Consider the following 12865-nt stretch of genomic DNA (forward strand, 5'->3'; position numbering starts at 1 on the left):
TTGAGGTTTGAGCATCTGTTTTACAGTGAAATACCATTAAGGATGTCTTAAGATTACATCCCTGGAAGTTCAGTACAGAGTTTTATCACCAAATTGACTTCATAATGGGAGTGATTGATATCTCAATTCTGAAACTTCTCAAGTTCATTCAAGACAGAATATTGTGAACTTCTTGGTTCATTAAATAGTTTTAATAATGCAGAGCTCATGCGTGTATATCACCAGTTTATTTGCTGCCATCTGCTTCCACTCAGTCTTTGGACGTGCCCTTGATGCACAGCTGGATCTTGGGAGCTCAAATGCGTTCAGGTCTTAGTGAACTTGAACAGTTCTATTTCCTGCTTAGTTTGCAGCACTGCCTGAGTGTTGTTGGTCTACTTTGTGTTTCTGCTCTCTTTTCTATAACAAATAAGTAATCACTTTTTAAAATTTTGTTTTTCCAAATAGTGGTTCTTTCAAATTTCATTTTGAGATTAGTCAGCTTAACTGCCTGTTCAGAGTTAATAACCAGTTGCCTGTTTTGAGTCTCCAGACCCTCATTCTAGATGGCCAGTTACAAGCAAATGATCTGTCAACTTCACTTTTCTGCAAAAGTCAGTTGTGGCTTCAGATCTGATGTGGTTGTCAAACTAATTTATATATGACCTTTTCTCCAAATTTCATTATGTTCTCTGAAGAAATCTATGTGAGTTTTGTGGCAAAGACCTTTCTCTGAGTATTGTTCACAGCTACTCCCTGTTATCCAAGATGCATTTTGTTTCTGTTCCCCTGAAGTCCATTTTTTGGGTTTATAGTTCATCATATTTTGCTTTCCAGTTTAGTTTCTCAGTATGATTGTCTTTTTCAGGTGATTTGGGTTGGGGGAGGGGTTGATTGGGGTTTTTTTGTGGGCTTTTGTTTGTTTTCTCAGTGGCATCTATTTTACTGTGCTGTGTGACAAATTTTTATTCAGCTTGGCAAAACATATATTTTATAGTGTTCAAATGTCAAAATATATGCATTTCATGTATTTTATACAAAGCTATATGTAAAAAGCAAAAGCATGTAGCCTTTATATGGTTACATTTTATGTACTTGATGTTACATTGCTGTAAGTCAGAACTGTACATATTTTGTACAGGTTAATTGTAGTGAATAATCAATTCAAATTGTGTAATATTTTTACATTACAGATATTTCTTAATAATTTTTTTAGATTCTTATAGGGGGAGTACTCTTTTCACAATTGCTTTCCACTGGGAATTTGTCCACATCATAGACCCATTTGTCTATAGCATAAAGTAACGTTCAGCATGCTTCTAGGTTTTCTTAAAGGCCAGCATAGCTTTCAGTGTTGGTCATCCCAATGAGTTAGACCACCACAACTGTGGGAGGAAGTTGGCATGGTGCCTGCTTTATGTCCTCTTTCATAACCTTGAGAAGTTAACATTTTTTTCTTTAAAAATGTGTGCATTTTTTGTGTGGGATGCTAAACTGAGAGGATTGTAGACACATAGTCTTACTACCCCTGGAAGAAATGAAGATGAGTTAGCAACATTTGAGTTTTCCCACAATCTTGTTTCAGTTTACACGTAGATTTGACCCCGTTCTCCATGAGGAGATAGTTAAGAATCCATGCTTGCTTTATTCAGGATTTTTTTGCTCTGACTTCTCTTTATTGAAACAATAATAGAAATTATTTTATACGTAAAGAGAAGAAGGAAAGTATTAGTAGAAGATTAAGTACGTAATTTGAACTTGGGCAGGTCTGGGGTTTATGCCAAGCTCTGCTATAGATCACTGTGGTAGTTTTGGATGAAACACTCCATTTCTCTTTGACCATTTCCCAATCTGAAAAATAAGCATTTACCTCACACTTGTACGGTTGGCTAAACTGGTTGTGACAGGTTAATCCAGAGGAACTCTATTGACTTTTATATTCCCATTAAATATGGTCTTTTAACACTTGTAAAGTGCTAGGCTTCTTAACAGGCCTTTAAACTTTTCAAGACATTTGGATAATAAGATTTTTTTATCATGCATGCAGACAAAGAACAGCAAGCAATCTACTTTTGTTTGAACTTATGGCCTATTTTAAAATTCTTATTTTAAAAGAAGAGTAGACAAGTTTATACTTCATACTCCGTTTTGATAAAAGGCAAGCCAGACTGGTTGTAGGACTGAAGGTAAATATAAATGAACAAATTATGGGGAAAAGAACAGCTTTGGTCCGGACATACAAATGAAGTTAGGGCAGTGTAAGCACCTTGGTATTTAGAAGAATCTCATGCTTCTCCCTGATGCTGGATTCAAGAGTCTGCAGAAGTCAATAAGTCGACAGTCAGTGCTACTGCCAATGCAAGGTCAGTTAGATTCTCCAGACCTTTACCTTCTATTGTGTGCAGTTCTGCAGATGAGTGAAAAGATTGGCCAGAGTACCTCATGTTTCCATGGGTCTTCAACATACATAATGCTTGCAAGATAAAGTAAATATTACCATGGTAACAGAAAACAATCTAAACCAATATAAACTGTGGCAAGTGTTGAAAAGAATAACAAGAGAAGGTGGACTTCCAGTTTACTTGTATATCTGATGTTTTTTAAGAAATTGTTCAGTTTTTCTTCTGTTGTTCTATTACAAGGCATTATCCTGTTTTTTTGCAAAAGCTTTAGATCTGTTAAGACATACATTTTAGCTTCAGTTGGAAATTTTTCGTCCATCTATTTTAAAAATCGTATATAGTCCAATAAAAAAAAAGTTGAAACTTGCATGATTTCCTGAGATCCGTACAAAAGTAATTTCAGTTAAGAACTTCTCACCTGTCTTGCTATTAATAAGCTTGTACAGCTACCTCTTTATAACACCTGTACCATCATTTTGTTGTTACATAGAAAACTGGGAAAGCTTGAACGAAAACTGGGTAAAAGTTGCTTATAAATCTGTCAGGTTTTGGCCATCCATTTCCAGTGCAGAGTCTGAAGCACTTGTGCTGATGTTTCTCTCCTTTCAATCCTGTGAGATTGCTCTCTGTTATTTCTGTATTTGGGAGAACCACCCTCTATTAAACTCTTGCCAAATCCAACAGAGACCTGTTTATGAATTCCCTAGCTGATCCGTCCTCTTATTATCAAGGTGAGTGTATTGGGTTTGCGTGCCAAGGTTTTGGTAACAGGTGGGGCTACAGGGGTGGCTTCTGTGAGAAGCTCCTAGAAGCTTCTTCTGTGTCCAATGGAGATAATTCCAGATGGCTCCAAGACAGACCCGCCATTGGCCAAGGCTAAGCCCATCAACAATGGTGGTAGCACCTTTGTGATAACATATTTAAGAAGGGGGAAAAAAAACTGCACAGCAACTGCAGCTGGAGAGAGGAGTGAGAATATGTGAGAGAAACAACTCTGCAGACACCAGGGTCAGTAAAGCAGGAGTGGGAGGAGGTGCTCCAGGCACCGGAGATTCCCCTGCAGCCCATGGTGAAGACCATGGTGAGGCAAGCTGTCCCCCTGCAGCCCATGGAGGACTCCACGCTGGAGCAGGGGGATGCCTGGAGGAGGCTGTGACCCTGTGGGAAGCCCATGCTGGAGCAGGTTTGCTGGCAGGATTTGTGACCCCATGGGGTACCCATGGTGGAGCAGTCTGTTCCTGAAGGACTGCACCCCATGGGAGGGACCCACGGTGGAGCAGTTCATGAAGAACTGCAGCCTGTGGGAAGGACTCATGCTGGAGAAGTTCAAGGAGGACTGTCTCCTGTGGGAGGGACCCCACACTGGAGCTGAGGAAGAGCATGAGGAGTCTTCCCCCTGAGGAGGAAGGAGCAGCAAAGACAACGTGCCCCTGTCCAGCTGAGGAGGGGGACTGATAGAGCAGCTTTGGTGAGCACCTGGTGTCCAGCCAGGGTCAACAATCTCTTGCTGTTGGGAACTCAGAGACAACAATGCTGCTATGAGTGATACCAATAACAATTGCCTCTCATAGAAGAATCTTCACCATGTCTGGTGGCCACAAATCACATACTCTCTGTCTTATAGACATAAAGAGGGAGAACGATCAGCATTTCACAGTCAGAACATAGCTTTTCTCAAGGGTCTTATTCCAAAGCAGTATGAGGTCATGGGATAGACTTGGGTGGCAGCCACAATCTGGCACCTTCAGCCACCCTGTGACTCCACATTAACCACATCTGTTATAATGAAGGACAGCTGTAACTAGTTAGAGCTCTGGGAAGAACGTGTGGATTAACAGGTTTTCTGGGGTTTTATTTTCAGTAGAGAGACAGCTCTTCTCCTAAGCTGCTACAAAGGGTATTGCAATGACGTCTTGTTTTGGCCCAGAATTGGGGATTTTTTTTTTTTTTTTTACACTTACCTTGGTTAGCATTATCTATGCCGTTTTTTTGCATAAAATCAGGCTGTTGTTACACTCAACATTAAAATGCTCTTCTAGTTAGTTTAGAAACTTGAGTATGACATGCTTCAAGGCTACTTTTTGTGTCATGACTTTTGTCATATACTGCATACTTATCAGTGGGGTTTCTGACTGTCTCCATTTGAATGTCATTATTTTAAATAACCAAGAGATGATCTAAAGTGGCAGATGCAGGGCCACCAAGCATTACCAGTTTAGTAGCAGTGTCCTTTGACCCAGCTGAAATTCTAGTAGCAGTCCTGTTTCTGGTGAGACCTGTAACAAGGCAATCCCCTTCTATACAAAAGCAAATTGAAGAATAGAAGTATGACCTTTTTCTTTCCTATTATTCGTCATAATTATAGCAGAGAGGGTATGAACAGAAGTAGATGTGAACAGGAATGAAGTGATGGTTCGAAGTCTCCATTTCAGGTTCCCAAATTAATCCCAGGCTTCTGCCATCTAATTAATTCTTCCTGAAGCTCTACTGTCTCAAGCATGTTAACAAGGTAACACTTTTAACTCCTGCAATCTCATCTGCCCCAAGACCCTGAGACACTCAGTTTCTCATTTTATCTCACTTTATCACAGAATCACAGGTTGGAAAGGACCTTGAAGATCATCTAGTCCAACCATTAACCTAGCACTGACAGTTCCCAACTACACCATATCCCCAAGCACCATGTCAACCTGCCTCTTGAACACCTTCAGGGATGGGGACTCCACCACCTCCCTGGGCAGCCCATTCCAATGCCTAATAACCCGTTCTGTAAAGAAATACTTCCTAATATCTAGTCTAAACCTTCCCTGGCACAACTTGAGGCCATTCCCTCTTGTCCTATCACTTATTACTTGGTTAAAGAGACTCATCCCCAGCTCTCTGCAGCCTCCTTTCAGGTAGCTGTAGAGGGTGATGAGGGTCTCCACGCAGCCTCCTCTTCTCCAGACTAAACCCCCCCAGTTCCCTCAGCTGCTCCTTGTACGACCTGTGCTCCAGACCCTTCACCAGCTTCGTTGCCCTTGTCTGGACACGCTCGAGTCATTCAATGTCCTTTTTGTAGTGAGGGGCCCAAAACTGAACACAGTAATCGAGGTGTGGCCTCACCAGTGCCGAGTACAGGGGCAAGATCACTTCCCTGTCCCTGCTGGCCACACTATTTCTGATACAAGCCAGGATGCCATTGGCCTTCTTGGCCACCTGGGCACACTGCTGGCTCCTGTTCAGCTGGCTGTCAATCAACACCCCCAGGTCCCTCTCTGACTGGCAGCTCTCCAGCCACTCCTCCCCAAGCCTGTAGCGCTGCTGGGGGTTGTTGTGGCCCAAGTGCACACCTGTATTGTATGAAGCAGGTACTACCCACACAACTTCTGTCTGACATTTTTTTTTACCCAGTTCTTCCAGTTCTTAGAGCCATTCCATACTTCTGACCCCTATTCCAGCACATCTCAAAACTTCATTGTGAATCTGTTTGTATCTTACCAAGCTTGTAATGACCATTCTCTTCCCAGTTATTGCCATATTGTACAAAGTTTGTGTCTCTTACGTGGGGCATGCATGTGTGTTTGTACGTGTGTAAGTTATGCAACTGCTGCTCTATTATTCTATAACTGGTAAGTTCTGTTTTGAGGTGTGTGCACATCTACCACTCAGGATGAAGAATGTTTGTTTATGCAGTTTGGATTTCTTTTAATTTTAAGAGATTTGAAAATACAGAGGTCAGTGCAGTTAATTCAGTTAAATGTCCACATGGATTTTAATGAAATATGTCGATGCTGATAGATAGACATCTTTAATACTATATACAGAAGCAGTACATCACTTACCAGTATAAAAAGTTTGAGGAGACCCTGACTTTCCTGTTGTTCAGCATGTAGCTTACAGCTTCTCACTGAAAAATGTGATTATACACTGCTCAGTTGTTTTCTTGACTTTGCAGTGCTTCAGTTGCACACTGAAGGAAGAGTGTTCCTATGGAAATTACTAGGACATTCTTGCATGAAGAAATTAACAGTGTGAAATAATACAAGAAATAGCAGGAACATGTGAGAATATATGTATACAATTCTAGTATCTGCATAATTAAACATACTGGGGGGCCAGGGAGGGGGAAAGGGTATTCTTGCTGTAAATACAGTTGATGTTTTTCTGTTAAGTTTTATTTTCCGCCAAGGTTTTATGTACTGGAAAATACTTAAGGAAAAATAAATTGAGCATTGAATGTGCCAAAAAAACAGAAAAATGGGAAATTTTAAAGAACGTGAATGTCATAGTGTATGTTTGTTGGCTACTGTCTATCAGTGTGAGTAGTGTTTGTGAAGTATTTTGCTATAAGGAAAAAATATGGTTATTCCATATGGATTGGCATGTACACCCTTTCTATAAATATTTGAATTAAAGGACACCAGATGTTGCACAGAAGCTGCTGCTGCTTTCTGAACTTCATGGTATATTCTTTCAAAACCCACAGGAAGTAACTGAGGGAGAAAGTGTATTAATTAAGTTCAGAAATAGATTTTCCAACTATAGAAAAATCTCCAAAGAAAATAGCGTTTGATCTTCAGAAATGTGAGCTTGCTCTCCCAGGAATCTGGTGGCAGCATGCAGCACTGTCACATGGGGATCAAAATTCAGATTTCAAGTTCTCAGAGCTAGGCTAGACTGAAAGTAAGCCAGTCTGTGGCCCTTGGAAATGGACCCGTCTTTTGACCCGTCTTCTCTGGCCAGTGTTCATAGTTCTGTAGACAGTCTACAGAGAAAATATTTTTCCATATTTTTTTTGACCTGAAGAAATAACATTGTAATAGCAGAGACTTGAGGAGAAAGGAAAGTACTAGAATTCCCAGATGCGCACTTCAAACATAAAATATGACTGGACATACCCAGAGTGTATTTTATACGCTCTAGAACTATGGCAAAAGAAATACAAATGGAATTTGCTTTACATTGGTTGAGGAACAAGATGTACATTTTGCAAACCAATTAAATGTTTCTACATTTAGAAGTACTGGCTCTGCTGTAGCTGTAGTCTTGTCTTCTGCTCTATTTCCTTCAGAACAAAGCACTGAAAGTGACTCTTCTGCACTAGCAGTTGGCATGAAGTGTCCATCCGTCTTTATGCAATGAATACATAACTGTTTATACTAAGTGGCATAATTCTGCTGGAAGAAAATGCATACAAAACCAAGCTTCCCAACTGAGTACTCTTACGTCAAGCAAAGCAGATACTTTAAACATGCATTGCTGATGTATTAGGTAGTGTTTGTGTCATGGTTTGACCCCAGCCAGTAACTAAGCACCCAGCAGCTGCTCACATCCTGCAGGATGAGGATAGCATCAGAAGAGCCAAAGTGGGGAAAACTAGTGGCTTAAGGTAAAGACAGTTCAATAAGTGAAGCAAAGCTGTGTGTACATTCAAAGGAGAGTAAGGATTTATTTGCTACTTCCCATTGGTGAGCAGATGTTAGACACGTCCTGTTCATGAATTTGCTTTGCACGTGTGTCTCGTCCCACGTGGTGGGTTACGAGAGGGGTGAATCTTTTGACTTCCCCGAGAGCCTGCGTGCAGGTGGAAGAGCCAGTCTCTGCTCGGCAGAGCGGCAGGGCGGGCCGAGTCACCACAATGACTCAGAGGAACAATTGTGCTGCTGACTGTATTGACTGATCACTTTAGTGAATAAATGGAGACAATCTGGCAACAATCAACTGATAACCATATGGAGAATGAATAATGGCATTTTGGCGTGGACTGATTGCAATTCAAATCCAACAAAACTTTCCTACAATACGGGAAGAGAAAAGAGAAGGGGAGGGGATAGGAAAAGGGGGATCACCGCCCTTAGATCCTGTGTTGTCACAGAGTAGCCAGGTTAGTCCATAGGTGATGGGTCGAAAGACACACATGGGGTATTGGCTTTTATATAGTCTTTCTTACACATGCGCTATAGGTTGTTCCAGAAGGTTCTCAGTTTCTCTGGCTTGTACCTGTGCAGTTAGGCCCAAGTTCTGTCTCTGGGCAACAACAGGAGGGAGGGGGAAAGAAACGGCCCACTGCGCTTCTCCCCCACAGGGTGTCCCACTTGAGTTGTTTGAGACATCCTCTTTACAAACAGTTTCTTGTTTACGAACAGTCTGTAACAATGTGTAAGAAATAGTGAATGTAAAATCCATGTGTTCGCTCTGAAAGATGTGTCTGGTATGCTTTTAAAATAAAAATCATGTTATACCTCTTCCGTACCTGAGAAATAGCAGATGTGTATGCCTCTTACATTTTTGTCAATGATGGGCAGTCAGATTTTCCTCATTTAGAATGACAGTAATACAGGAAGAATAAGAAATATTCAAATACCACAGTGTCATAAGCTTTTCATTCTGTGCAGTTAACAGTCCAGAATCACATTAGTATGCATTGAGCATAATTGATACAGACCTGTGTAAGTATTCACTGTTCTATTGAGTTCATGCCTTTGAATTTATTTTGTATAGCCAAATTGTACTGCAACTGAGCGAGCCATTGCAAGACTTGCAACACACCCCATCTTGAAAGCCAAATTTGCTGAACTTAAAGGTATGAAATATTATATTGTTTATGACTTCAGTAGCTTACTGGTGTGTTACTTGTTCCTGTGTATTCCTGACATGAACAACCAATAGAAAAAGAAAAGTAAAAAACAAAAAAGCTCCTGTAATTACCTTAACTGGCTGCAGTGAACCAAGTGTCACAAGCTTGTAGGCATTTATATTGGTTGAAATGGACTTATATGTGACAGTGTGCTATAAGACATTTAAGATAAAGGGTGTAGGACAAACAGGGCTTATAATGGGAACTCTAAAAATCTAATTGATATAATGGAATATCACTAAATTAAATAGGACTGAACTGTCAATGAGCACAATAACATGCAGATACAAAGAAGGAGCATTACAACTGGGTTTCCAAAGGCAACTAAAATGCAAATGACTTTTTGCATTTGCAGGGGAGACATTTGCAAATGACTCCCTTAAACTTCCCGTGAAACCATCCCCAGAATCCTTAGGGAATCTTTCTTGGTTCTTTAGGTTATTTCCTGTTGTCTTTAAACTCAAATTTTCCAACTAAAAATGATGTTAAAAAGGGTCAAATCCTAGTGATAATGTCACTAAGTCATTTTGTTAACAACAGAGCATGCCAAATACTAATTTAATTGTATCTGAGCAATTTACTATTTGTTTCCAGTTTTTACACACAAAGTAATGCCCTAAATGAACAGGATTATCAGCTGCAAATTATTTACTCAAAGAGAAGTTTGCAGTTTAAACCCAAGTTTAACAGTGTATTCAGTAATAATTTCAAGTTATTTTCCTCACTTTTGTTGATGCTGTGTTCTAAGGTATTTCTTGCCCCATGTGTTCAGTAGATATTGATAAGGACATTCAAAATATGCTTACTCAATATAACATATTAAACTTGCAAAATTGTTTTATTATATTAAAAAAAAAATGTAAACTCATGTGTAGCTGCAACAAAAGGTTTTTCTTCTGCCTCTTATATAGCTGCTGTAAAAGCTTTCAAGGACGCGAGAAAGAACCTCACCAAAGCCACTCCTTCAAAAAAGGCTAAGTCAGAAGAACAATCTAAATCAGCACAACATTTCAATAGCAATTTCGATAATCAAGCTGTTAAACTAGCTCAAAACCAGCAAGGATGTGAACACAAAACAAAAATGAGTATGAAAATAGAAACTGACAGGGTGTCTGAAGAAGTTTGTGAGAGTGAATCTGAGCAGAAAATTGTGGGAATGGACAGAATAGATCCTCCAGAAGAATCTTCATTTCAGGCAGTAGAAATGCAAGCAGTCACTCAGAATAAAACAGGAAGGAAACTTGGCTATCAAAAAAGGAAAGAAAATATGAGCATGAACAAATTAAATGCAATAAAAGAAATAATTAATGATGATAGCAACCAGGAACATCCTAATGAAGAGGAGTACTTTGATGATAGTACTGAAGAGAGGTTTTATAACCAGTCATCAGATTCTGACAGTGACAGCAATGATGATTTCTTCATTGGCAAAGTAAAAAGAAAGAAAAAGATAGCAGCAGTTACTGATCTTTCTTCAGCAAAAGAAAAAGATAGACTACAGAAAAACATAGTGAAGAAAGAAAAGAACACAGTGCTTGGGACAGCGCAAGATTTGATCATGGAAGAAAGAAAGCCACATGCAAAAGCAAGCAAGCTAGAATCAATGTTCTGTAGTTCTTTGTCTACCTCTAATCAGAAATCTCAAAACAGAAAAAGGTAAACCTTTTCCCCCTGTTGTGTTCTCCATTCCCTTCCTCCTTCCAGTAATGGAAATTGTTATAATTTTTAGTAGCCCTTATCGAACAAGGAGAACTTCATCCAATTACAGCTTAGAACATTTTCACATAAACTGTTCTGCAGTCTTCTTGTGCTTTCTTGACACTTATCTATTTTTCATATTCACATTAGCACTGACATGTACATGGGATTCCTAACTAGACCTGCATCCGAATTAAATCACTACTGAATACTTCTGATTTTACTTCTTTATTAACAAAGAGGGAAGGGTTTTGCACATTATGCTTGTAAAGTCATTGCATGAGTGTTTTGGTGATGATGATTCTAATTTATTCACGGGTGTTTGTCATAAGTTTCTTGAAAAATCCTACATTCTCTTTTTATTTTTAGAAATACTAAAGACCAACCTCTCAAAAATGGAGGAACAGGTATGTATTACTTAACCTGGTAAAGTTATAAGAGTAACATCTTGAGATTTTGTTGCCTCTGCAGTCTAGTCATGATAGACTGTTTTTTTATTTCATTTTGATTTTGTGGCACATATTTTAACATGTGTTGTTAAAATGATAAAAATGTTGACCTTTCATTCTAATCTGTGGATATTGTTTGCTATTTCCTATTTTTTACTATTAGAAATACTTAAAGTAGGGTTTACACAGCTAAGTACTTTTCTGTCTGTTTTCATGTTGAGCAGTTACTGTTACCTGTGCACAGGTGAAGGTGTCAGATTATATTTAACAAGTAGTTTATCTTGTAATTCCTTCAATATTTTATTCCATTTACAGTATATGGTTCCATTTTGGAATTCATTGCATCAAGGGTATAATTTCAGTTATATTGAGTTACATTGTGTAATATCTCATTGGTTTATTGTGAGGAAAAAAGTTGAGATTGTGCTGACTATTTGTTTATACAGATGTTGAATGTGGTCAGTAATAGTAAATCTTAACTACCTGCAGTCTACAAGGGAGTATCTACTGAGCTGCAAGATGAGGAAATCTTGCTGTGAACATTCAGATGAACGTGTTCCCCATGGCTCATTAAGAGATTCTTGAAAATATCTGCAATCCCAAAGTAGTTTTAGCATATTTTTATGAAGGTTCATGATGTAGTTAATATTTTATTTTGTACTTCTTGCACAGCTCTTCTTAAAAAAGAACCAGAGCTCAAGAAGCAACCATTTGCAAAAGCTGCAGGTGCTAAGTGCGACAATAAGAAAGCATGTTTGGAGCAACCTCTTCATCCATCATGGGAAGCAAGCAAGAGACGCCGGGAACAAATGTCTCAAATTACAGCATTCCAAGGGAGAAAGATTAAATTTGATGACTAGACTATTTGTAAATTGAGATTTTAGAATATGATTCTTGCAGATTTGCATCCCGTGGTATTTTCTTACAAAGTTACAACTGCTGTTTGAACATTTTTGTGATGCTGTCCTAATCTTTTGCAACGTATATTATAATAGCAACTGCTAGAACTTACCATCTGTTGATAATGAAGATTGCTTCATTTATTCAGTGTGCTGTCTGTTGATTAATGTAAAGGTCATACAGTGTCAGTTCATAAGTCCCATTATGTAGTGCCACCATTTATGAAATACTCCCCAACGTTAATGAATGGTTTGTAGGAACACCATTTGTCACACGTAGAAATAGTACAGATTCTTTGGAGCTTTGTTTTTTGTGTAAAAGTGTACTTTAAACTGTATGAGGACTTGGATGTCAAAAGAGAGGGGAAAATACAAAGTATTGAGGTGATAATCCTAGGACTATAATATCAAACGCATCTCAAATGAGAAAAAGTAGAGATTCTTAAACTTGAAGAGACTTCACAAATTCATGAATGTGTCAGGTAGCTGGAAAAGCCAATCAAGAAAATTTCTGGAGAGCAATAAAATATTGGCCTGTTAAATTGTGATCTCTGTCTTTTGATTATACTGCAGATTTGAAAGAGTGTCTTTAATACTGTTGTCCTGGAGGATATATATGGGTGCTCCAACATGTCTGACTTGCACTTTCTGAAAGAATGCTGAAAAACTGTAAGATCTTTGTGCACTAAGAAACATTTGACTTTTAAGTGCCATTCTGAGTTTGGGAGTTCATTTGACTGGGATATGAAGTAAAAGCTTTATTGTGTTTTTCTTCATGGACTTTTCCTACTGCTTAATTGAAACAAGTTCTGTACTTGT

At 38.9% G+C, this 12865-nt stretch overlaps 1 protein-coding gene across 5 annotated transcripts in view; it reads left to right on the forward strand.

Annotated features, from left to right (window-relative positions):
• Nucleotides 1–12588, forward strand: part of SRFBP1 (serum response factor binding protein 1) — a 76981-nt gene extending 64393 nt beyond the window's left edge. For all 5 annotated transcript variants that reach the window (XM_074855316.1, XM_074855315.1, XM_074855318.1 and 2 more), the window contains 4 exons: nucleotides 8865–8946; nucleotides 9912–10656; nucleotides 11068–11105; nucleotides 11820–12588. In XM_074855316.1, the coding sequence (XP_074711417.1) occupies nucleotides 8865–8946; nucleotides 9912–10656; nucleotides 11068–11105; nucleotides 11820–12007 (1053 nt within the window). In that variant the 3' untranslated portion in view covers nucleotides 12008–12588. The remainder of the gene's footprint in view (nucleotides 1–8864; nucleotides 8947–9911; nucleotides 10657–11067; nucleotides 11106–11819) is intronic.
• The last annotated feature ends 277 nt before the right edge of the window (nucleotides 12589–12865 follow it).

The sequence above is a fragment of the Strix uralensis genome, chromosome Z (assembly GCF_047716275.1).
Source record: "Strix uralensis isolate ZFMK-TIS-50842 chromosome Z, bStrUra1, whole genome shotgun sequence".
Lineage (NCBI taxonomy): Eukaryota > Metazoa > Chordata > Aves > Strigiformes > Strigidae > Strix > Strix uralensis.